Source organism: Bacillus rossius, chromosome 12 (assembly GCF_032445375.1).
Source record: "Bacillus rossius redtenbacheri isolate Brsri chromosome 12, Brsri_v3, whole genome shotgun sequence".
Classification (NCBI taxonomy): Eukaryota; Metazoa; Arthropoda; class Insecta; order Phasmatodea; family Bacillidae; genus Bacillus; species Bacillus rossius.
Window position 1 is genome coordinate 32,689,852 of NC_086339.1, and position 27,606 is coordinate 32,717,457.

General features: G+C 38.6%; 1 protein-coding gene across 2 annotated transcripts in view; it reads right to left on the reverse strand.

Annotated features, from left to right (window-relative positions):
- The window catches only part of LOC134537810 (uncharacterized), a 256,030-nt gene that overhangs the window by 123,521 nt on the left and 104,903 nt on the right, over positions 1 to 27,606 (reverse strand). For both annotated transcript variants that reach the window (XM_063378646.1, XM_063378645.1), the window contains exon 3: positions 12,039 to 12,142. In XM_063378646.1, the coding sequence (XP_063234716.1) occupies positions 12,039 to 12,142 (104 nt within the window). The remainder of the gene's footprint in view (positions 1 to 12,038; positions 12,143 to 27,606) is intronic.

The following is a 27,606-nucleotide window of genomic DNA, read 5'->3' on the forward strand; positions in this document are numbered from 1 at the left end:
CAAACGTAGTGAAATATTTTTAAATTTAATCATTGAGAATAATGTTTTGAGTAAGTTTTGGTTTGCTATTCTGAAAGTATACTATAGTAATTACGTTATAGTGCCATATTGTTGAGTGGTCAATAAAGTATTATTTAGGACTTAACTTCTCGTTTTCGGTGTTCCGCGCAAGGTTTGCGGAGGTAAACATTTCAAATGTTGCTAGAAAACTTGAATGTTACCACTGTTTTAAATTTCAGTTAGGAGCAAATTTTACAAAGATTAAAAATCTTCGATTTCGTGGGAGTGAGAGTGGCCACACCGCTTGCGGCTGTGACTATGTCGCAGTGCGTAGACGACATTGATAAGCTCGGGAGTCTCTAGTGATCCTATAAATAAAGCTAGACTTTTGAGAGATATGTCCTTGTAAAGCTTAAGAACTATACAACAACTTTTGTTAAAGAAATATTTGCGTAATACCCTTTATTTGTAAGTGAATTGTCTTTTTATTGCCTTGACTGATGTAAAAAAACTTATTTCATTAATTTAACATTTTTTTCTTACCTTTAATATTAACTTTTAGATTTTTATTCATTATCAATGTGAGTAGTAGTGCTTTAAGATTATTTTCATATAGCTATCGAGAGTCTACGGTAAAAAGTGCAAAAATGGGAAGCATTTTAATGAACTGCTGCAAGTCGCTGTCATCTAGGACTTAACTGCAAATTTTCAGTGATACGCACAAGGTCTACAGCGGTAAACTTTCGGTATGTTATTAAGCATAGTCGACTCTACCACTGTGCAAAAATTCAGCTTTGGACAAATTTTTCACAGGTTGAAACCTTTGTTTCCTGGGCTAATAACCGTTACTTCGCGGACCGCACCCCGCCCTACCACGTGTGTTCCCCATCCCCCTCGCGCGGGAGTGTTACGAGCGCGCCGATAGCGGCCACTCCTGCCCCTAACCCCCCTCCCACACCCACTACCCTACCCCAGTCGCTGGACCAATAGAACACGAGGCGTGACGTGACTGCGCAGTGGGGCACGATATGTCGGCTTTTCCGTCTCCCGAGTCCGAACTGTGCCACACTGTCGCATTTTCACTGCAGACAGATTATATATATATATATATCTTCTTTATATATATATTTCTTGTGTGCGTGTGTATGTCACTGAACTCCTCCTAGACGGCTGGACCGATTTTGATGAAATTTTTTGTGTTAGTTCACGGGGATTCGAGGATGGTTTAGATTCACAATTTGATATTTTATCTCGATTCTGAGTTAAGAAAAAACTAAAAAAACACGCTTTAAAAGCAAAAAAAAAAAAACAACTAAGCATAGTTGATAATTAGCCTCCATGGCAACGGGCTTTTGCATTGTTGTTGCCTTCTGCGTAAACATGGGAAAGGTTTTTGGTAACGGCAGTGGCGTGCCCAAGAGGAGGGGTATGTATAATGAGAAGATACAAAATGTCCAGCGTAGAAATGCTTACCGCCATATGTACATTTGAGCAGGACAATGTCTGTCGGGTCCGCTAGAAAGATATATAGAGATATATATGTAGAAAGATATAGAGAGAGATAGAGATATAAATAGAAAGATAGAGAGAGTTATAGAGATATACATAAAGATAGAAAATTAGAGAGATGAAGATAGATGCTTAGTATACGCTTAAAAAATTACAAAAAAAAATTGATTGAGGCATTGCAACGCATGCCGGGCATTTCTAGTATATATATATATATATATATATATATATATATATATATATATGTGTGTGTGTGTGTGCACAATTGAAAAAAAAAAACCTAAAGCTGGACTTACAATTATCCGTCTCATCAGCTCGTTAGAATACCAGTGTTTACTTCTTTTCAACTGCCCTAAGACATATCTGGATCTCAGATCACTTTGGTACACGGTTACGTCTCTGGACGTCTTTGCGCTTCTGACAATTTATTTTTAAACTGTGCACCTTAAACGCCTACGTATACTTTTTAAGTGAGACCACATTATTAGCCTGTGTACCACACCCTCACAAAAAAAAATCTCCTAAGGAGTTGGGAGGAATGGGAGAGAAGAGATTCTTTTCGTGCCTTTCACTCCTTCCACTCCTCTCTCGGACATTTTTCCAACGTATTTTTTTTTCCGGCGTCCTGACGGCGAATTCCAGTCCGGCGCTCCAAAAATATATATCGAACGTCGGCATATCTGTCTCATATCACCCTCCAATACCTCACCCCTTCCTCCCCTAGGAATAGACCTAGGAAAAAGCCAAGAATGAGGCAACACACCGGCCGACCCCATTTATCTTCTGTTTCCCAACATTTATTTCCCCCTTCCGACCACGCTAGAGCTCACGTAGTATCGACCTATCGTCACGGCTGAACACGTCATGGGGATATTAATCTATGGAGTGAGTGTGTCCGTTCTGAAGCTGAAGTCAGTCTGATTGGCTAGCCATTAGTTAACAGAACACAATTTTAGCTGTGTAAAGGATAATGTTAGAACCTGCTCAAAGAGGCCCGCCTATTCAGGGGCGTATCGGTGTAGTTGAAGCGGGCTGATAAGTTCGACGCTCGCTTCTAAGTGCAAAGGCTGTGAACTGGCGCGCAGTCTTCTCGTCGTACATGGAACAACTTTGAGATTTGAACGATAACCGTAGCATTATCCGGCGGAGAAATGAAGATAAAGGTGTAATGCAAGTCTCTTGAGCGCTTTGAAGTATCTTTACCCGGTGTTTAATGATTATTCTGAAAACACGCGTTTTAGTCATTTTCACTGCTCTAAAAATACGGTTTATAAAACTAAATGCGGGAATATAGCTACACATCCGTCCTCAGCGTATTCTTAAATGCTTTTCTTAAACAGACACCACTCGGATATCTTGGAGCAGTTATCAAATCGCGTGTTTTTTTTTTCTGAAGCTCTGCAAATCGTATGCGCGTCTCCAGTAGGCAGGGTCCTAAATAGCTTGACATAAATCTCGCTGGGAAGAATCGTGAAACAAGGCCAGTAGTATGTCATAGCCGAAGCTGGTGCAATTTTATTCTCATGGGACTACGATTTTGTGGAGGTTTATTGTGGTTACTTGTCAATCGCCAGGATTCGGCCATGTTCGGGCATGTTCGTCGCTCGTGGTTTGTGATCAGGACCTTGGCGGTGACCATCAAATTTTGTCAAACATTACTCCAAAGTAGCCAAAAATTGTCAAACAAATTCGCCAAAATCCACAAACATCCAGTTTTAGGGGAAAAAATTTACGACAAAATCTAAAAAAAATTTGAAAATTGAAAAAAAAAATTCAATTTTCAAGGGAAAGAACTGAAAAAAACAACAACTTAGAAATTATTTTGCCTTAGAAAAAAACAAGCCGCCATAAGTCATTAAGTCATGACCTTGACAATTAGGATGTTATGGCCGCCATTTTTAATTATGACTCATCGTTGCAACTTTCGTTACTGTTGCCATCTTGAAAATCCATTTAATTTTTTTAAGCTAGAAAATCGGGGAAAAAATCTTCAAATTAATAAAATTTTAATAAAATAATTTCGTCTCTTGGATTATGACGTCACGTCAGTCCAATTATGAATTTACAAGATGGCGGCCAAGATGGCCGACAAGATGATGCCCTGGCAATTAATAACAACTGCACTTTAGCGAGTGCAAATTTAACAAACATGATGGTAGCGCCCTCTAGCATGAAGAAAAATATATATGTGTCGGATCCAAGATGGTCACCTCCAGCAGACGAAAACAAGATGGCGGACGTGACGTGCTCGCGTGACGGCACAGTGAAGGGGGGGGGGGGGGGGTATATTTAATACTCATTCCCGCTACGAGGCCGTCCGTCAGCCGCGGAGATAGCAGAGGTTCCGTATCTCGCCGCTAGGGGCCGTAACTCCCGCGAACACGGCTCTTAAATCGTACAAGTTTTTCACTCTCCGGGTGTTCTTTCCACGGCGGAATGTCTCCCCTGAGATCCCGAGATAACGTTCCGAGTCCCTAGAATATCACTCACGTCCGAGAGAAGGCAAAATTTTTTTTCCCCCCCACACGAAATTCTCGACAGCGAGCGTCGTGGAAGCCCTGCAAGTATAACATGATTCCACGCGTGTTCTTCAAATAATTTTTTAGGCGAAGGTTGCGCCAACGCTCAAAACAAAGTTTACGGAGAACAGCTAGTACTTTAAACATGTGAAAACTAATGGTAATGTATTTTTTTCTTGTGAAAATATCTAGGGACTAGCTGAGGGTTGAAACATTGTAAAGTACTAGAATCATAGTCATTCAGTGCGGAAGCAAACGCGTTCTGAATGGCTTGCAGTCGGCCGCCAATTACAAGGAAGAAACATCAAGAATTATTTTTTTTTTTTTGCGAAATATACATTGCCCCAATAATGGTACAACTCGACTAAGTACTTATATTGTTAGCTGTGACACTCAAAATAAGTCGTCTTCCTGTGCATTTTTTAATATTTGACAATTTAACAGAACTCTAATTACATTAACTTAAAGTACGAAGAACTGCTTTGCTGTGTGAGCGGTAACATTTTATTTTGTAGATTAACTCGAATTCTTCGAAACAAAAGTTTAGAGTAATTCGTTATACTTTATGAACTATAAATTGAAACAATCAAATAAAAACCATTGCATATAAAAAAGGATGAATATTTTAGTATTGGTCATTCAATATAAATTAAAATAAAAAATGAAAACACATATTACAAATTTCAGAAAGAGCAGCATTTACTTCCCGGCTAAGCTCAAAGTTGAGCAACTCAAAGAAGTGGCTATTGTGTCTCCAAGATGTTTTAAATCATTTCGAAATATTGACGAGTGTTTTACTTCAGTCAAGTAGCCATTCAAACGTGAATCTGATTGCCTGAATACATATTTTGACAGTTGGAATAGATGTAAGAAAAACTACTTTAGAGTTGAAATGACTGTTGTCGACAGAAAGAGCTTTCGTAAGTTGATTATGCACTACAATATCAAACATTATTACAGTCAAAGAAGCGAACAACTCACTAATATACGATATCGTAAAGTTACCGGAAAATAGTTGATGATCAACAGAAAGTACCAACGTATTTTTCTGTAAAAAATGAGACATGACAGAATTTTCCAAATTTGCTGATGTCTAAAAAAGCTACAAGGAATTTATGTGTACCTCGGAGGCATAAGAAACCATGTCCACTTTTGGGAAAAATTCACTTTTAACCACAGACTTGACCACCGTTTGACATTCTTTCTACTGGCATTCAACAAACACTAAGCTCTACGATACGTCAAAAATTTCACACAAAATGTTTTGGTTAGAAAATAGTTTAGTATACAAGTGATGTAATATGTAAAATTTTTAAACTGCTCTGATGAAATATATGGTGTATGTGACATAATGTCTTATGCATCCGAGATAAAGATATCTACTCACCATTTTCTGACTTCTCGGCACAGAAATCTCTATTCTTTATTATATGTAGAATAAAACACTAAAAATTTAAAGATTTTTTTTATCAAAAACCCTTAAGATATTTTTTTTTGTTCAACGACATTTATTGTTCTTTCTATCCTAAGGGGAGGAATTTATTTTTTCCTAACGCAATTCACGTCGAAAGCGGCCAGCGTTGGAGAGGGTAAAACACAGGCACTGGATTATTGTTAAATGGCGCTTGACGATATAACATCCTCCCCTCCCCCCCCCCCCCCCCCCCAAACGTTTCGTCTGGTTTAAAAGTAACGACCAAACTGCCTCTGCAAACACTTTCTTCCTCCTGGAGCAAAAAAAAAAAGCACTATGGCCCGAGGGGGTTCTTTAGCCACGCGAGTATTGACGAAAGTTCAAGGCGTGTTTAATTTCTTTTTTACGTGTAAACATCTTAGATCCCTGTATTCAAATTTTGGCGGGAGTAATTTCGATAATGTAACGGAAGTCGCATGGAACATGTTTTCAAGTCCTTTTTTTCGCTTTTATGTGAGCCGTTTCATTATATAGTTTGAAATTTTGCTATGCAAATGGAATGATTCGATTGCCGACGTAACTGCCCCGGCAGCGAATTCTAGCGCGGAAATTTCGTATCCAGAAATTTAGTTGAAAACACCACTTGCCTATATATTCATCATGCTCGGCATTGTTTTAAAGAATTCTACGTTATTTCGTGTCTTGAGTATCGTATTTAAATTGTATCTGCAACATGAAACGCATGAATTTGCTCGTTATAGAGGTTAAATGTACGGGAATTTTTTTTTTAAACATACATACTCTCTGTGGTTATTTTAAAGTAAAAGTAATTTTATGAACAAAACTTAGTTCGGACTTATAAAATAGTAACCATAATTAGGTACACCCTGTATTTTCAGGTTAAATAACATTCTAAAAAGAGCGTAGGTAAGAAATAACCATGCAATTATAATGTAGCGCGTGACTGTAACATTGGGGTGGAGGGGAGGCGGGAGGCGTCTCCGATCCTGGGTCGAATGTGGGGGGCCATGCCCCGTGGCAGTTCCTCTTCTGTATCGTCGCGTGTTCTGTGCCTTCTCGACGTGCGCCGGGCTGTTGACCGAAGCCGCGGTGAGTAGCCAAGCGCTATTAACCACCACGCCGGCCCACCAACACAAACACACCGCTAATATTAGCCGGCCCTCACCTTTTGTTTCCCGCGGGGCGCGCGACAAGGGCGGGCTCCGCATTCGTCAGGGTTACCACCCGTCGCGAACGTAAACTTCCCCCGAGAGATCAAGTGCGGCGTGGGACGACGCAGCGCCGGAGAAAAGAACACTAACTCTACGGGAAGTGACTACGCGCGTAAATAAACACGTCAGTCGGGTAGCGCCTGGAAAAGAAAAAAGAAAAAAAAAACTGACCAGACTTTTCGGACAAAAGAGCTAAGAGTTCCTGATGTTCAACAGGTGTGTTTTAAGCAAGTCCCAAAGGTGGAAATCGCCAATACTCGTTAAAGGGCCCCTGTGGATACATTATTTTTTTTGGACTATGACTCGACAAATACTCATCAAAAATATATGTTGTTAGATGTTCGTTAAGAACCAGATAAAATATTTTATTTTGCAAATACCTAAATATAACAAGAGTAATCAGTGTAATATACCTATAAATTGTGCAACACACAAAACTGACTCTTTTATCTGAACAACCAAGTATTTTATTCCTTCAAATTTACATTATTATTTAATAAATAATAAAAATAATTTAATTAGAATAAACTATCATATTTAATGTTTTCATTATTAATTTAAATTTATTTAGATTATTTTACTGAATAAAATAACTAATTGTATGTATATTAATATTGATTACTGAGTATTATTTTTTTTAATTTTATTGAATTTTTACTTACAATCGTATTTATAATATCATTCCAGTCCTTTTATTATTTGCATGCAAAATTAAAGTTAGTTTTTACTACGCCAAGTAAATATAACTTCTAGCAAGCACCCATTTTCTTTACTTGTAGCACTACAGAAAATTGTTTTGCCAAATTAGTTTCTAAATAATATGTAGTTCGCTGGTGAAACGTACAAACATTTTTCTACTGCAAAATCACTGTCTTAGTAAAAAACATAAAACGAACCAACACAGGGAAGTTGCGTACTAAATTAAGCATTGGTTACGAACAGTATTCTGAAGTTTAGTCTAAAAAACTATGCACGTCTATGGACAAAAATAAAGATGTGTAAAAAAAACTTTTTTTTATGGTATCAGCTTGTAAACAAAGAAAGAGTTTATTTTTGTTGGTTGGCTGTTGCCACTTTTAATCCCCGCTGCATATGAATAGGGTCATATAAAATTTTTAATATTGTAATTTATTACATGTATTTCTGGTCTTGAATAAAAATACCAGTCAAATGTAAAATAGTATGCATTTGAAACCTGTCATCAAATGATAGATGGAATTTTACAGGTCCCTACATACAAATAGAGACCAAAAAGAATTCGCCGACTTCAGGATTACAAAAAGGGCCACGTATTTTTCGCGAAAAGATTTCCAGACCAGCTGTATGTTGAAACTTTGCAGCATTGTATGTGTTTTGTGGTTGGCTGGGTTTATTTCAGGAACATTAGCGCACCAATCAGAGCCATCCAGTGCGGAAGGAAACCGAGTCCTGAATGGGCCGGCCAAAAAGGTCAATGGTTTCTCTTGCAGACGGCCGGCCATCACAAGGTCTAATGAGGGACCAGATAATTTTTTTTAGCGAAAATTACATGGCCTTACAATAGCATATTTTTTTGTACAGGCTGGGTGTACGAGATCTTAAAGCGTGGGCTTATTCGGAAGACCGACTCGAGGTTTCGACGAATCTTAAGATTTCTCGTTGGTTGATGGTTTATGGTCAGAGCGACGATTTTTTTTTGCAGACTCATTGTGTAGCAGAGTAGACCTCGAGCACATACACATCTGCCTCACGTTGATGATAGTACTGCAGTGCTTTTGACCCGTCCTTGACGATCCTAAGCCAGTTATGACACAAGAAGAAGTGGTCGTCCAATAACGCGTGACCCGTTAAAGTATTAGGCCTTGTCATCGACAGATGAGCATTCTTAAAAGGCTTAATTTATTAAGTTGGGCCTATCTAGGAGTGAATTTACTCCGTGAAATAATATGACTGTAATACGAATGTTTAGAGAAATACTCGCCCTTGAAAACACAAATTTCAATTGCTATGTTTTAAAATACTCAGATACCAGCTGAGGTAAAAAGTTATGAACAATTTCTATATACTGCGACAGGAGGAAAAAAAACTGAAGGACTTTTTTCCCCCCCCCCCGGAAGGTGTGATGAAATGGGAAATGGGTGGTCCGGAAATAAATTTATAAGGGGAGAAATTACGGCTATAAAAACGGCACAGTCGGAAATGGGGAAAAACAATTTATGTCGGGAAGGAGGGGGGGGGGGATAGGAATGTCAGCAATATTTTCTACCAATTAAACGTCCGGCGCGGGGAACGCCACTTCCGGTCTCGTTAATTTCTGTCCGTTTGCGTCGTGAATCGTCGGGTAAAAAACCGTCAAAAGCCACACAGAAAACTTTTATAAAATATTCTTTTGGAAACCAGTTTCCAAGAAATAGTTTTTAATACTACAAGAAATATATTGGAACTTTTTACAACATAGGCTATGGTTATTTTTTCATATATGAAATAATTTTTTTTTAGATAAAATCGAGTATATCCTACAATAATTGGCGTATAATATTAATTTTAAATTTAGTCGATGTTTCAGTCATGCATAATTTTTTAATCAATGGAAAACATAAACAGAATATTCGATTATTGGAATTAATTATGTTGAATTACGCTTTATTATGTGTGCAGTTAATACTTAGGAAGCTATTCAGGAAACGGTTTACAAATAATTTCTACTTTGGGAAGTACAGGGACAACAAAAAGTAAAATCGCCCGGGTAAGAATCCGAATCCAATATTACTGCGAACACTATTTTATAGTTATACAGTTATTTTCATTGCGTGCTTTAAATCATTCATGCAACGGGGAATTTTGATTTAATACAATTACTTAGACATAATCCATACGTCAACAGACACAAACAGACGGGTACAGACGCCAGTTCCCGAAAAGTCACAACAGTTTTGTCATCGGAAATTTACTGTGTTTGTCTGTGTTGTTGTCGTTGTGTTATCCATACCATGTGTTTTACTTCATCGTTGGGTTCGTATATTTGCGGCGTTGTCGAGGTTTTGTTGACGGTCTGTATTTACTGTTACTTTTAAAACTTTCTCGTCTTTGTTAGCCCATTGTGTTCGTCTGTGCTATTATTTTTTCATGACTAAATTCCTTACACGGAATTTTTATGGTGTCTGATATTTAAGTTTGCATGTATTTGTGTGTGCTGTCGTCATTGTGTTATTCATAATATCTGTTTAGGTTCATCGTTGGGTCCATCATTTTGACTTTTACAAGATTTAGGCTTGTTTTCTGTGGGTTTATTATTTTAATTTTTTTATTATTTCTTATTTTACATTTACGAATTTTTTCCATCGCAAACAGTGCAAAACTGCAAGAAATTGTATTAATCAGTTATTTACATGTAAAAGTACAAATTTACAGATATCTAAAAGTTTATATGAATGTTTCTGCTCTATTAAAAAAATTACAGTGCATGTTTGTGTTTTAATTTTCTTGTCATAACTGTGTGAGAGCCCTTCTCTGTAAATTAATCACTGTATATATATACATATACATACATATATATATTTGCGATTTATGTTTCGTATCTAATTTTCTCAACATATAGCCTGTATAGTAAATTGCATATAACAGCGCCAAAGGTCACGTGAGTTTTCATACTTATTTAAAGTCACTTGCGTGACATTTAACAGGTGCAAAATATGTGATGTGAATATCCATAAAATTTTCGACCCAACATCAATCTCCAGAGAGATATTGGAATACGTTTAGGAATATCCCTTAAATAATTATTGTGACAAAAAAAAACATTTTACGAGTGAGATAGAGCCTTAATATTGTGAATTGCGAGGCGAGTGTATTTCTGCTAGAAGCAAAGTGTTCTGGCTTTCAATCATTAGTTCACGCTTGCGCAGAAAAAAGGCCTCAAATACGAGTTCATCACTGCAAGAGACTGCAAGAGACCGCAAGATAACAGACATCACAAAAAATATAAACAAAATAAAACTTTTATATTATCAGAAAACTGTACTCAGAACTAATATATAACTTCTCACCATGCCCAGTGGTTAAAACAGATCAGCTTTGTCGAACAATGTACATGACCATGCCCTTATAAAATATACACCTTCAATATTATAGTCAACGTTTGTAAGTTAAAAATCACACAAAAGTTACTTATAAAAATGTCGTCAAGAGATTTCAACTGCTAGTATTTACTTTAATTAGCTTATTATTTGTATTAACTGCATAAAGTAGACACGTATAGATGACATATTAAAAGAAAAAACTTCATGTGATTACTGAAATAATATGTCGTAAAACTTAAAAGTCAAGTTTGTTCACATTTTTACAGCTTTATTCCTGAAAATTATAAAGAAATACCCCGTACCACTTACTTGATTACATTTGTAACTTGTCCATAAACCTCTGTCTTAGAACTCAGCATGCATCCAAGATACATTAAACCCATTATCACTAACAGAGAGACATTACAGTATTTTAAGTGAAAACGCGCTACAGATGCCACTCACTGTTGAAGCAGGCGTATCTGAGGGTGACAGTAACGTGAGGGAAAAACGCGCTACAGATGCCACTCACTGTTGAAGCAGGCGTATCTGAGGGTGACAAGCAACTTCATTGAAAACGCGCTACAGATGCCACTCACTGTTGAAGCAGGCGTATCTGAGGGTGACATGCAACTTCATTGAAAACGCGCTACAGATGCCACTCACTGTTGAAGCAGGCGCATCTGAGGGTGACAGTAACTTGAGGGAAAACGCGCTACAGATGCCACTCACTGTTGAAGCAGGCGTATCTGAGGGTGGCAGTAACTTGAGGGAAAACGCGCTACAATCGCCACTCACTTTTGAAGCAGGCGTATCTGAGGGTGGCAGTAACTTGAGGGAAAACGCGCTACAGATGCCACTCAATGTTGAAGCAGGCGTATCTGAGGGTGACAAGCAACTTAATTGAAAACGCGCTACAGATGCCACTCACTGTTGAAGCAGGCGCATCTGAGGGTGACAGTAACTTGAGGGAAAACGCGCTACAGATGCCACTCACTGTTGAAGCAGGCGTATCTGAGGGTGGCAGTAACTTGAGGGAAAACGCGATACAATCGCCACTCACTTTTGAAGCAGGCGTATCTGAGGGTGGCAGTAACTTGAGGGAAAACGCGCTACAGATGCCACTCACTGTTGAAGCAGGCGTATCTGAGGGTGACAGTAACTTGAGGGAAAACGCGCTACAATCGCCACTCACTTTTGAAGCAGGCGTATCTGAGGGTGGCAGTAACTTGAGGGAAAACGCGCTACAGATGCCACTCAATGTTGAAGCAGGCGCATCTGAGGGTGACAGTAACTTGAGGGAAAACGCGCTACAGATGCCACTCACTGTTGAAGCAGGCGTATCTGAGGGTGACGACCCCGGGCCCCCAGTCCGCAGAGGGCTTGTGGTCGGCCGTCAGGATGAAGCTGCAGTGGTTCATGCCGGAGCACCTGGAACAAACAACAAACCAAACGCTTCACGTTTTTGGTCAGCTTCATCGCCGCCACTCGTCGCAAGAGAAGGAACTGATTTGAACAGGTATTCATTTTGAGGTGCCCAGCAAAATCAACGAACACGATAGACCCATGTCTGACCGCACACAGAAATAAAGATTTGTTTATATAAATTTTTTTATATGTTAAAACAAATATATCCTTGTAACAAAAGATTTGGTTGGCCATTCTTAAATTTATATGAAACAAGTTTAATTTTGTATACACTAAAAATATATATAGTTTCGTCATTTTGCCCAGTCAACCTAATATTTGTTTAAATCAACAGTATCTATTAATTTATGGCTATCTAAAAAAAATTGTTGAGGTAAACAAACCTTTCTTTCAGTGCAATATTGACATAATAAGATATAATCAATGTACAGTTTTGCGCTTTCTCCAAACACGACGACAGCCACAACATACTTACAGGTTCTTCACTGACATGACAAATCTGTTAAGTACTTTAACAAAAATCTCGGTAACTATGCACAAAGTTATGTTTACCTATAACAGATGACTCCCCGAGGCACCATCACAGAATTCAGCCATACCTACAAAAAATCAACTCTGCTGAAGAAAGTAATTTGATTAAATATCACATAAATTTACCATAAAAATGAGAGGTTCAGGAAATAAAATACCACAGGTTTCTTTTTACAAATAAAATATTTATTTCTAAATTTCTACTCTTCTAAAAGAATAAACAAACAAATTACAATCTTTTATAGAGTGTGAAGTGAGTTCTTTGAATCTTTGGCATGTAATTTCAGGGCATCTCCACATGAAATTTGATTACTACATACAGTACACCAGCACAGAGGTTTTAGTTTCATTGAGAGGACAGTTATATATTTAATGATGCCTAGCAGTGAACATGTGCACAAACGTCTCGCCACAGAAAATACATTTTGGTCCCGATGAATGCGCAACCAATCAATCACAATTCCGATGTGTCTTTGTAATCTTCCATAGAGTATAAACTGGGTACAGCACCTGTTGCATTGATATTTAATACGTTCAGCGTTATTACGATATTGTGGACTATGTAATCACGAATTAGGTATAAAGTTTTAGATGTCACAGTGGAACAGAGCGGAACACCGTTGGTTTCTGCGTCCTTTCGTTGTCACTGGCACTGTTGACAACCATTGTCCTGCTGCTGGAGAAGTATAACTTCAAAAAAATCGCGTAAGTTGCCAATGTTGCGGTTGTTCTGTTGTGGCGCCGGGCCCACTGCGTAATGCGAACCCCGCTCGCGGCGAGTAACGGAACGGCTCTCGCGAGTTCGCGTGTGCACCGGAACCGTAGCGCCCGCATCCGTGCTGTAACTTATTCATGTCCCTCTTGCCCGGGTGTATCAGGCCTTCCCGGCTCACGGCGCGATGCATAATTCAAGACACCTCTCGTCCAGTCTTGCTCGCTCTTTCCCGGCTGCGATGGTCCGGCGGCGACGGTACAGCCTTTACCTTAGACGTCACGTGACCATGCTTCTCTGCGTCGGGAGGGAACAAGGAGGGCGGGGAGACGGATGTACTTAGAAACACTCTGTACGCCAAGGGCGCAACAACAGGGGGGGGGGGTCAAGGGTATATTGCCCCCCCCCCCCCCTTCTGAAACCTTGAAGTGGGGGCAAACGGGGGCAAAGAAAGTGCTGTGTAATCAATTTTTAGATAGTAAAACTGCTTAAATAGCACCATTTTCCACCTTGAAATACAAATTTTCCCCGGGGGAGGACCCCCGGACCCCCCGCTTCAATAGGGGGGATCGATGATTCTTTATAAAAAGGTATATTGCCCCCCTTTCGGAAATTTAGTTGTTGCGCCCCTGCTGTACGCAAGTGTAACTAAATAAAAAAAAAATGGCCAGTCATGGGGACTGTCAACAGAAGTGAAAACTTAAAACTTTGTTTTTTAAATGTGTAATACGACATCATTTCTACGTCAAATGCACGTAAGAAAATGATTTTGGTATTATATTAGTACGATGTCAGCACGATATCATTTATCCTTACATCATTTTTTATTCACAACAGATGTCAGTGGTATGTAAAAATTACGTAAACATTCATTACCTAGCTATGACTTACCAGTGATGTCAGACCTAGGTCATGTGTTCACGTGGTCCAATTAACTTCACTTACTGCTACTACAGCATGTCGGTGATGCGAACTCACAAGATTTTTACCCAGCCAAAATAAGAGTCCAACACGCACATGACACAGTCGAGTATATACAATGTATTAGTGTATATATGCGTATACATGTACACAGGCCGCTGCGCGTCGCCAGTCTGGCGCAACACGTCACTAGCATATCGGTGACGCGAACCCGTAAGTTTTGCCCCTACAAAAAATCGCTCAACGCGGCTAAAGAAGTTTTCTCTTTAAAAAAAATGGTTGTATGTAAAATCGGTTTAAGGACGATAGTTTAACGTGACAACGTCATAACAAAACATTGAAGAAATGTATAATGAATAAAATTGAATCATTTTTATTGAATTATCACTATTTTGTATGGATACAAAGAAGGAGTGAAATGAAATCTACAATTTAATTGATAAATTTACTTTTATTTGCACTCATTAATTCAAATATGTTTTATACTTTAACGAAGAGATTATTTTAACTGTAACTTTTTGAATGAAAGTGATTGTTTAATTGGAATGTTCAATTGGCTTCATAAAATAGTATATTCCCTTGCACGTCGGTTAGGCGGTTCAACTTGATATTAAAATTTCTAAATATATTTTTTTAATTATCTTTTATGTTTCTTTTTGTTTATTGCTCTTTATTTTAAAAATGGAAAAATGGAAAAAATGGAAAAATAACCAAAAAAATTAATTAATAAAAAATAGTTTAGTTAAAGTACTAAATTTAAAAGCTACTTTTAAAAAGCCCGCATTAACCTATTTAATATAATAGTAGATTCATAGGCCAATCGAGTGGAAGATAAATGCGGCGCAAGCGTACAATGAGCGTGACGGGACAGCGCAACGGGACACTTTTTCGTGCGTGCAGCCGGCGTTCATCGATTTATTAGACGTTTCACGTCAAAAAAATGGCAGTCATGGGGACTGACAACAGAAGTGAAAACTTAAAACTTTCTTTTTAAATGTGTAATATGACATCATTTCTACGTCAAATGTACGTAAGAAAATGATTTTGGTATTACATTAGTACGATGTCAGTATGATATAACTTATCCTTACATCATTTTTTAGTCACAACAGATGTCAGTGGTGTGTAAAAATTACGTAAACATTCATTACCTAGCTATGACTTACCAGTGATGTCAGACCTAGGTCATGTATTCACGTGGTCAAATTAACTTCACTTACTGCTACTACAGCATGTCGGTGATGCGAACTCACAAGATTTTACCCATCCAAAAAAAGAGTCCAACATGCACATGATACAGTCGAGTATATACAATGTATTAGTGTATATATGCGTATACATGTACACAGGCCGCTGCGATTCGCCAGTCTGGCGCAACACGTCACTAGCATGTCGGTGACGCGAACCCATAAGTTTTGCCCCTACCAAAAATCGCTCAACGCGGCTAAAGAAGTTTTCTCTTTAAAAAAAATGGTTGTATGTAAAATCGGTTTAAGGACGATAGTTTAACGTGACAACGTCATAACAAAACATTGAAGAAATGTATAATGAATAAAATTGAATCATTTTTATTGAATTATCACTATTTTGTATGGATACAAAGAAGGAGTGAAATGAAATCTACAATTTAATTGATAAATTTACTTTTATTTGCACTCATTAATTCAAATATGTTTATTACTTTAACGAAGAGATCATTTTAACTGTAACTTTTTGATGAAAGTGATTGTTTAATTGGAATGTTCAATTGGCTTCATAAAATAGTATATTCCCTTTCACGTCGGTTAGGCGGTTCAACTTGATATTAAAATTTCTAAATAATTTTTTTAATTCTCTTTTATGTTTATTTTTGATTATTGCTCTTTATTTTGGTAAAATGAAAAAAAAATAAAACAGTTTAGTTAAAGTACTAAATTTAAAATCTACTTTTGAAAAGCCTACCTTAACCTATTTAATATAATAGTATATTCATAGGCCAATCGAGTGGAAGAGAGATAGATGCGGCGCAAGCGTAATATGAGCGTAACGGGACACTGTGCGTAACGGGACACTTTTTTGTGCGTGCAGCCGGAATTCATCGATTTATTAGACGTTGTCACGTCACAAAAATTGTGAGGACGAACGTTGTGATTCGATTTTTGTGCGATAAAGTAATCTTCACTTGCCCCTGTGTGCGGGCTTCCCGCTTGACTCATCTGCACTGCGAGTAGCCGCGCGCTTCCTGGCTGATTTAATTCCCAGGCGGCGAACGTCCATACAGAGGGGTGAACCCAACTGGTGCAGCGTTACGAAAAGTGCTTGGAACTTAATGCAATTATATGTTAAAATGGAGTACCTGTGCAGCTAAAATGCCAATAAAACAATTTTTCAAGAGTTTATTTTTTTTAATGACGGAACGGACCTTACTTTATGAATATCCCTCCTACTTCAACACAGATATTGTTTGCAATTTTTAGTTCTTGATTAGCTAGTAATGTTGAGGGTAGCCTTTATCAGCTAGTGTGAAAGTCAGTGAAAATTCGATTTATGTTTTGGTGAACTGCTGTGATAAACTAAGTAAAACACTTTTTCTTATTACTTAACACATTTGTTGTAAACGTAGTATAAAATACAGGATTAATTATCTACAAACAACGTATTTTCTTGTCTTTCCTTAGATTTGATTTAAATACTATAATTTAACCTAATTTCTTATTTTATATAACATAACTTGTAAGTCATACTTCATGGTGGCAATGATATTTTAGTAATTCAGGATAATGATTAGGCATTATATACAAGTTTACAACAAAAATTATATTTAAATACAGTTTAATTTTTCAGGTGTCTTATGATGTCTAATAAATATGATGTATAACAAATTTAGGATCATATTTAACAAAGGTTTTGTTTCATTAACTGCAGTATACCGACTCGTATTATTGAATACACGCTGCAGACAGGTTTTTATTAATTTTATGTTGCTTCTTTATTTTCATTATAATTACAATCAGTAAAGTATTTTGGGAAAATTAAGAAAAATTATGATTACAATTCTTTTTTGAAATGTATTGTACGTATAGTAACTGTCTAATACGCTTGGTTTCTTTTGTGGTTAGTTTAGATGAAATTTCAGATAATTCAATTCTGTATAACTAGGGCCAAGTATATTTAGTGAAAAAAAATCTGGACTCTCATTAGAATACTAAATTTCTTTTTTTCTGTCTTTCCTTGCAATTGGCGAACGACTGCCAGAGAAGCCATTATTGCTTAATTTGGCCTGGATATTCAGGATGCGCTTGCTTCCACACTGAATGACTGTGATTCGTGTACCGACAGTAGACACGTGCCTAAAAATAAACTACAGTTAAGCCTAAAATAAAACCATAGCGGCTTTTAGTTTTCTTATTTTTTTTCCTCCACCGCGAACAAACAGGACGGTATAATTATATTTCTAAAACATAAAATGCCAGGTCTGAGTACATACATTCGCATACTCAAAAAAAAAACCCGTTGGTTGCGGACGGTGCGGAAAACTCGAGTTGCCCTTTACTTTTTGACACCGCTTCGCGGGAACCCTTTGAATTCCTTTAGCGGCTGCCCCTGGAGTATCAGCGGCCGTTGTTAGCGAGCCGGCCTAGGCTCAGGGAGCAGTCGCTTGTTAGCGCATGAATGGCAGCTCATTAACGAGCGAGGCGCGCAGCCGTAGTTAAGTCCAGGTTTGCCACGCGAAGCTGCCTGGATACACTGTAAAAAAATGTGTTTGATCGCACGCATTGTGTGTGGCAGCATTCTCCACCGATGTTGGTGTACACATTTGTATTATCTTTGAAAGATTTGTGCAATGGGAGTGCATGACTTGATGTAAGCTTTTGGACATAAGCCATTGCTAAGCACATGTATGTCTGTAGAAGAAAACTACAAAAAACCCAAAAGACAAAAACACAAATTATGCAAAAAATTGCTGTTTTCAACAGGATATAAACACCACATAATATTCCATAACAGGAATAGGGCCAACGAACAAACAAAAACAAAGAAAAATGGACTAAGAGAACGAAAATAAAAACCACAAATGATGACAGCACAAAAATATTGAAAAAAAAAAAACATTTGTATATCAACCATGTTCGTGTTATTTTTTTAAACTGTGTTTAGTTACAAATACTCGGTATCAAAATAGTTAAAATAACAATTCGGTACATTTTCCAAAGCCATTAATTTTTATTAATGCTATGTAAAATTATAATCACCTTGAATTTGGAAATTTACCACTAATGCCAGTTAATTTTACAAGTGTTTAGTAAAGTTACATAAATTATGAATGTGTAAAGTTATACTTCTTCCAAAAAAAAACTGCTGTCTTGTTTTGTTAATGTTTTTAATTTTCTCGTCATTAATGTTATTTTCATGCTATTTCAGACATTATTAACACCATACTTCCTTTGCATTTCAGATTATAACATAAATACTATCAGAGGATATTTCACTTAGTGAATACCTGTTGAAAATATTTATTACAAAACAACAAATTCAAGTGATGAGTAGTTTTAAATTTTTCCGTTAATATACCTTAAATAACGGTACTGACAAAGAAAATTTAGAAAAATCCACATGGTGTGTGAAAAGGAGCCTTGAAATTAATATTCCAAGTTGTGTGTTATCATAAAGCTATTATTAATTTTATCAGCATAACTAAACCACACCAAATAAACACTTTTATTGGAGTGAATAGTAAAGTTTCGACCCCACGACCACTCAATTATCTTGCACACCACTCAGTCTTAAACTTGTGGAATAATGCTAGCAACAAAATGTGTTCAACTAGTGCTACAAAATAAGTAGATTTGTAAATTTAATAAGATTTTTTATAATGGACGTGTTTTTTTGCAAATACTCGTACAATGTACTGTGTCGAATATTATGCGATTTTAAAATGACGTAAGTGATGTTAATAAACCCCACAAGTACAATAATTATGAAAAAAAAAATATTAGGTTAATTTAATCAACATGTAATTTGAGGTATATTTTTTACATTTACATCCGAAAGTGTAATTGATCAAGTCAGTGGTTTTAATTCATAAGTAAATTAGTGTAATTTATCCGAGACCTGTTTGTAAATTTAGGTTTTCTGGACGTATTTGCGTAAAAATTACACAGTTTACACCTGTTTGTAATTTTGTTTTTAAAAATTTTAAATGACTAAATGTACGTATGTGTATATATTCGAAGAGTTTTTTTTTATGGTGTGCTTACGTAAATATGCACGAACCCAGAGCGAGTAAGACTGCGAACATTTCCGTCGAAAGTTAAAACGCGCGGCTGGGACCACCGGGAAAACATAAAGTTGCATTTTCCCCGGGAAATGTCAGAAGCAGAACACGCGCGCAGGTGCGAATCCCTCTTTTCTTTTTATACGCGAGTTAGAGCACCAAGAGAAGAAACGAAGAAAACGGAGAGAACACAATACGGGGAAAATATAAATAAAAGGAAGCTTGTACTTGATTACGCGCGTTAGAAGTTATCCTTAACTGGCATGATTACATAACACAACGCGGGAATACTTGTGTTCCATTAACTTTTTCTTTCCTGGCAAAAAAAAAATTGTACAAAATAGAGGTAGAATTTAAAAATTGAGGTACCTGTGCATCATAACACTAGCCACCGTTTTTTGGAACGCTTTTAATCCTCATGGAACTTATACAGTATAGTTTTGGGTGTACACTTAAGATTACTTCCAGTACATGTTCAAGACCGTTAAAAAAAAAAAAATCCTACAGTGTAGTGTTTGATAAGGGACATGCATTTCTTGTGATGAGTGATTGTTTTGGCCACGAATATTTTACGGATTCATTGGGGCAATTTTTTTTTTTCGCGAAATTCTCACTAGACTGCAGTAAGTGGATATCTGCGGTAGCGATTATTTGCTTGTAATTGAGGGCCGTCTGCAAGAGAAGCCATTGCCCTATTTTACTGGGCCATTCTGGTCGCGTATTTTGTTTTTTTAAAAGAAATTGAAGTGTTTTATTTCTCCAAGGAAAAAAAAATCTATCAAATTCAGCTGGAAAAGTGGTTCTATATTTAACACCCTCCCACCCCCAACCACGAAATGCAATTTTTTAACGCATGTGCTTGTCCCTCTCTACATACGCCTCTGGCCGTGACCCTGGGGAATACGTGTGGCAGACGTATGAATGTAAACCTACCTTCATCTTTCACCCCGGGAAGTCACGTTGGCCTGCTTGTCAGAGCTGCTGTCAAAAAAGTTACGTCGCAGAGCTTGAGTACCCCCCCCCCCCCCCCCTCCTTACTGAACACGCCTCTCCCAGACACGCCACTTCCGCCGGTGCCGTGTCAAATCGTGTGCGTGCCGGGAACTGTCACGCACAGGCCTCGGCGCGCTGCAATCCGCCAACACCTGCGCCGTGCGTCGCTGGACACCCCTGCAGCGGTGTTGCCAGACCTACCCGGACACCCTCGCAGCGGTGTTGCCATACCTACCCGGCACCCCCCGCAGCGGTGTTGCCAGACCTACCCGGACACCCTCGCAGCGGTGTTGCCAGACCTACCCGGACACCCTCGCAGCGGTGTTGCCAGACCTACCCGGCACCCCCCGCAGCGGTGTTGCCAGACCTACCCGGACACCCTCGCAGCGGTGTTGCCAGACCTACCCGGACACCCCCGCAGCGGTGTTGCCAGACCTACCCGGACACCCCCGCAGCGGTGTTGCCAGACCTACCCGGACACCCCCGCAGCGGTGTTGCCAGACCTACCCGGACACCCTCGCAGCGGTGTTGCCAGACCTACCCGGCACCCCCCGCAGCGGTGTTGCCAGACCTACCCGGACACCCCCGCAGTGGTGTTGCCAGACCTACCCGGACACCCTCGCAGCGGTGTTGCCTGACCTACCCGGACACCCCCGCAGCGGTGTTGCCAGACCTACCCGGACACCCCCGCAGCGGTGTTGCCAGACCTACCCAGACACCCCCGCAGCGGTGTTGCCAGACCTACCCAGACACCCCCGCAGCGGTGTTGCCAGACCTACCCGGCACCCCCCGCAGCGGTGTTGCCAGACCTACGCGGCACCCCCCGCAGCGGTGTTGCCAGACCTACCCGGACACCCCTGCAGCGGTGTTGCCAGACCTACCCGGACACCCCCCGCAGCGGTGTTGCCAGACTTACCCGGACACCCCCGCAGCGGTGTTGCCAGACCTACCCGGACACCCTCGCAGCGGTGTTGCCAGACCTACCCGGCACCCCCCGCAGCGGTGTTGCCAGACCTACCCGGCACCCCTCGCAGCGGTGTTGCCAGACCTACCCGGCACCCCCCGCAGCGGTGTTGCCAGACCTACCCGGACACCCCCGCAGCGGTGTTGCCAGACCTACCCGGACACCCCCGCAGCGGTGTTGCCAGACCTACCCGGACACCCCCGCAGCGGTGTTGCCAGACCTACCCGGACACCCTCGCAGCGGTGTTGCCAGACCTACCCGGCACCCCCCGCAGCGGTGTTGCCAGACCTACCCTGACACCCCCGCAGCGGTGTTGCCAGACCTACCCGGAGTCGGGTACACTATGTCAGTGGGAAGCCTTCATTTCACAGACGAGAGAGCCACACCCGAAGTTGCCCCGAAGGTTGCTTGGCAAATAACTTTTTAATATGTAGCTATCCAGGGCTAGGAAAACCGTTTACATGATTTCACGGTATTTTTAATGTAGCTATCCTATCCAAATCAACCGTCCACAATGTTTTAAAGTATTTATAATGTAGCTAACCTAACCTAATTGACCATTAGTTATCGTGAGTTGTTCAAAATAAAAAAAAACCGAAGATGCACGATCGGGCGTTTGGCTCTCTCGTCTGTGAAAAGAAGGCTTCCCCTATATCAGTACCCGGTAACCGAGAACATCTGTCTTGGGTGGCAAAAATAACTGAATTAATACAATACAAAATATGCATTCAATACAAATATACCCATAAATGCAATATTGACTTATAAAGATGTTTCCTGCACAATATACAGTTTGCATTGTCATCAGTTCTATAAACACTAATAAACAGACTCTGCAGGACTGAAACAAAAAAAAAAGAAAAAGAAAGATAACGAATCAAAATGTTTCATCAAACTTTGAAATAACACAACACCAAAAAAAAAAAAAATACTGATTGTGATCAGGATAAAGAACTATAGATATTTAATTCTGCTTCCGAAAAGGTTGGTAGACATTGCTACAATAACGGGATTTTTTTTTTTTACTGGCGTCACATGAACAGAACCTGGGCCAGGTCTGTGCCGTGCTCATGACCATGTCGTTCTTAGAAAGAACATTCTAGAAATACTTACTACAAAATTTTTAGATGCAATGAAAATAAAATATTCGAAATATTTTTAGTTGTATGGAATGAGCGGAAAATGTTGATCATTAATTTTGAAATATTTTAAAAACATATAGGGTGCGTCGTACACGAAGTTTTCATACATACATTCATACACACACACACACACACACACATATATATTTATATATATATATATATATATAAATCTACCTAAACTGTAACTTTGTTCTTAATGGAACATAAATATTCATTTAAAATTACAGATATTGTTTTTTTTTAATTTGTATATTTATTTGAAAACAACTGTATCGCTGTTCGCAGTAATACTGGGGTCGGATTCTTCCCCGAACATACTGTATGCTTTGTGTTGGTTGTCCCAGTACCTCCAATTTTTAAAGTTATTTGTAAATCGTTCCCTGAATAGATTTAAAGTATTAACTGCGCACATTAATAAGCATAATAATACAAAATTAAGTCCAATTATTAAATATTTGATTATCTTTTCATGGGTCTAAACAAATTATTCTTGAATGAAACATCAATTAACGTATAAAATTAACGCATATTTTTCATAAGAAATACTCAGTATTATCTCAGATATGTATTTCATACATGGAAAAATAATCATAACCATATGTTGTACAAAGTTATAATATCTACTGTGATATTACAAACAATTCATTTCCATAGGAAAATCTTTTCATAGTAAAGAAGATATTTTCTGTTTGCTTTTGTAAACCGATACAAAAATAAATGTCTGTCATAGAGTCCGAAGGTGACGGGGCCTCCATTATTATAAAGAACTCTGTGGCGTTTGGCTATATAATCGAAGCTCATAAAATTGGGCGATTCTTTATTAGTTTTACGTCCAGCCAACAACACGGATATCAGAAACGTACTTACACCACAGGCTGAAGTAGAATTCGACAGACAAATTTCGGGTGCAGGTTCTTTACGAAAAAAAATATTGAAAATTTATAAACGGCATGTGGTGTAAAATGCTTCCCAAATTAAAATTTGTTTTAATTTTTTTTTTCAAATAGTAAAGAAAGTCTTCAAGATAAAACGAGTGTCTGCAGAAAATTATTAAATAATGTGTTTTTGCTACGTAATCATGAATAACCCTACTGTTAATAACAATTCAAAACAAAATAAAAACTTTTAGTCGGTTGACTTTGAATTTTTATACTGTAAAAAACTTACAATGCTGACTTATCAAGTGATTTGGTTAAAGTATATATCCTTTCAAGTAACATGATGTTGAGTTCGAGGTCATTCTGCGTACGTTCTGAGTTAAGATATTGCAGATGGGATTAAATTTATGTTAATTTAATAGTTGTCACTTGGAACAAAAATCCAACGAGAAAAAAAACGGAAATTCGGCCCGGTGATGGTCGGCAAAATGTGAGGAATGGCTCATAATTTATGAGTCACTGACTAATGCAGACATGTGTTTCGTGGCATAACTACAGTCTCGGAGTATTTTTCACCACAAGCTGATCTCATATGCGGACGGACGTAAGCCTAATCCTTTCATAAATCTTCGTAGCAGAAAACACCAAACCACAGGCACAGGCCGTCATCACAAGCGAACTATATATTTTTTCCAACGGGCAGCTTTCTAGAAAACCACGCACCCGTCTCGGGAAGACCGCTAACTCCGCTATGGCTCGACGCATGGTTGCCACATGCAGCTAATCCTTCCAGCTGGAGTAGACGAGACTAAGAAAGACCAGAGAGCTGATTCTAGATGGCTCAGTGTTGATAGTCTCAGGCCATCCCCCTTCCTTTCCCGGTTCCCCACAAACACCATTAAATTGTACCAATTCAGTTTTTAAATTTTCTTTTGGAAACTTTTGGAAAACTATTGTGTTTTTGTCTTTTCGTTTTGTTGTGTTTTTGTCTCGTTTCAATTGTTGTGCTGAATGTTTTTGGTGTTCAATTCATCATTTGTGTTTTTTTTTTTTTCATTCTCTTAGTCCGTTTTTCTTTGTTTGTTGACCATATTCCTGTTATGGAATATTATGTGGTGTATATATCCTGTTGACAACAGCATTTTTTGCTTAATTTGTGTTTTTCGTCTTTTGGATTTTTGTAGTTTTCTTCTACAGACATACATGTGCTTAGCAATGGCATATGTCCAAAAGCTTACATCAAGTCAGTTTTAAAACAACACAATATACTTGTATCTAACTTAACACTAAGGTTATTCAAAGAAATAAGCTGTGTTTGTCTTTTTTTTCCTTATTTAAATTCAGTAAATGACTGTTGCAGTACTATACGGCTGGTATAACTACCGTAGTAAAACCTGAGTTGCATTAAACTAGTTTTAAAACTATTTCTGAAGTATTGGTTTAAAGCGTAGTATTTTTAATCGTACTGCAATAGTTAATACAAAATAAAATTTCCCCTTGACATGTATGTTCGAAGATCATATCATTAACTTACGTAAAAAAAAATATTTTTTTTTCCTCCGTCTCTCAAAATTTTTTGTCCTAATTAATCACCCGCCCCTCAAAAAACTGGCGCTCTGAGGCAAATGCCCGGATACACTGTTTGTAAATCGGGACCTAATTACATTACGAGTTAAAATATAATCTCGCGATCTTTCATTTCATGCAACATGCCAGCGGTCATGGTAGCTTCTATCGAAGCATACCGCTTTGTGTGAGCGATACAAGCCCATAGCTTTATCCTTTAGCCCTCAAACCTCGACAATGGTACAATAACCACTATGATGCGTCTATTCAATCCTGCTGAGTATAGGTGGGTGAGCGCAGTGTTGCCAATGTCCACACTCATTGCACAGCTAACCGTAGTTGTTTCAATTAACGGTTTGGTTGTGGGAAAGTCGTAGTTATGAGAAGTGGCGAAAAAGTTTTTTTTGTTCGAATCTGGTGGTTTTTATAATTAAATAAATAACAATTCTTTGTTTAAATTTAATAATTAGGTTTAGGGAAGGTGTTATAGAAATATAAAGATTTATGCAATTATTTCTAATTTGTATGAGCAAAAGTTAAAATTATTAGTTAAAAAATGTAGCTTAAAATTATTTCTTTTTCTTTATTCCCTATTTGTTTTGTTAATGTCAGGTAAGTTGATGCAATATAAATAATTAAATTTTTAAAAATCTAGTGTAATTTCAATAAACTTAGAGGAAACACGGATTCTAATAGTCTCCTACTTTATCTTAGTAGTTTTTGACCACGCTTCTGGCCTGAAAATTTTGGCGCTCAAACAGTCCCGAACATATATGATTCGAAGTATGTTCGCTTGTGCAACTTTGTGGTCGGAATATAAAAAAAGATAAACCACACATTTTTTACGAGAACTCATAAAAATTTATGGTTTTACACTAACGGAAAGGTTTGTTTGCCTCAACATAATATTTGTTTGTACATGGCGAGATAAATAGGTATAAATTTTTTGATAAAAACAAATGTTTGTAGTAGGACAGATCTTGTTGCCCCAACAAAATAATTTTGACAACTCAACTGTACGTGTAACAAATCAATTTTTTTTGAGCCTACAAAATATTTTGTTACAGCATGCAAATATATGTTTCGCCACGTATAAACAAATATTTGTTTGATTTACACAAACCATTTTTCTCTGTGTAGAATATCTTAAATATCACTCACCTAGCCTAAACCGACGTTTAGAGAGATTGTTGTTTATAGGAAAGATAGGTTGAGAGAGGGAGGGAGGGGGTACGAAGTCGAATAAGCATGAACGCGGATTATTAGGGCACGTGACTCGGGGTCAATGAATCTTAGGTTTGTTTGCCTTCGATAGCGCACCCCAGCACCATGATATGCCGGGAAGCCTTCTTTTCACAGACTAGAGAGCCAAAACCCGAAGTTCCCCGAAGTTCATGCTTTTTTTTTCCGTATATTTAATGTAGCTATCCTAACCAAATCAACCGTCCACAATGTTTTAAAGTATTTATAATGTAGCTAACCTAACCTAACCTAATCGACCATTAGTATCATTTTATCAACACCGCCATATTTATTTACAATGAACAAAAAAAAACCGAAGATGCACGATCGGTAGAGACCTGCAAAATTCGCGGTTTCGATGGCCTTCAGGATAGACTGCACATACCCCTGTACACTCGGGAAAATAACGCAAGTTCATTGGCTGCCGACTTGTAAGTCGTCTCAGCTGGTTTGTCTGTGATTCGATCCTTCTTTGGTTGAGGGTTTATAACTGGTTGAGAATCGTCCAGATGAACAGTAAGCCAATAGCAAAATTATCTAAGAGGTATATGTGTTTGAATTCTAGCATATCAACGAATGAATCCGCGAATTTTGCAGGTCTCTAACGATCGGGCGTTTGGCTCTCTTGTCTGTGAAAGAAGGCTTCCCGCAACCTGATATGCCAGCGCACACGTGCCACATCGCATCTGCCGCGGCTCTCATTCATGCAGGGAGTGTTCGGTTGATCAGGGAGGGGGGGGGGGGGGAAAGGGAAAAAAAAATGCGGAGGGGGATGAAGCAAACATTTGCGTTGCCATCGGCACCGGCGCTGATTCGCCAAAGCAGAGCAAACACCGCCGGAAACGAGCAGGTGCAGCGACTGAATACAGCGACATCTCTCGCTGCGTCGCACCCCATGACGCGCGCTCGTCGTCCAGATCGGGCAGGAAGTCACAATCTGAACTGTCTATGATTGAATTTTCTCGAAAACACGTACCCAATTAGGCCTTACCATCACAAGTTAAAAAAAAAAAAAAAGGATCATAACACAGAAAATCACTAATTGAAACTTAGAAAATTCACACCTATAGTAAATCTAACTTAAAAATCCACAAACATTTTCCTGCAGGGTAGGTAACCGACTATGACGCTCATTATCTGAGCCGAAACAGGTTTCAAACAACACCTACAGGGATCTATCTACCAGGTTACGCTGGACTCCATGGTAACCGGCTATGAGCTCATTAGCTGAGCCGAACTAGGTTTAAACAACTCCTACAGG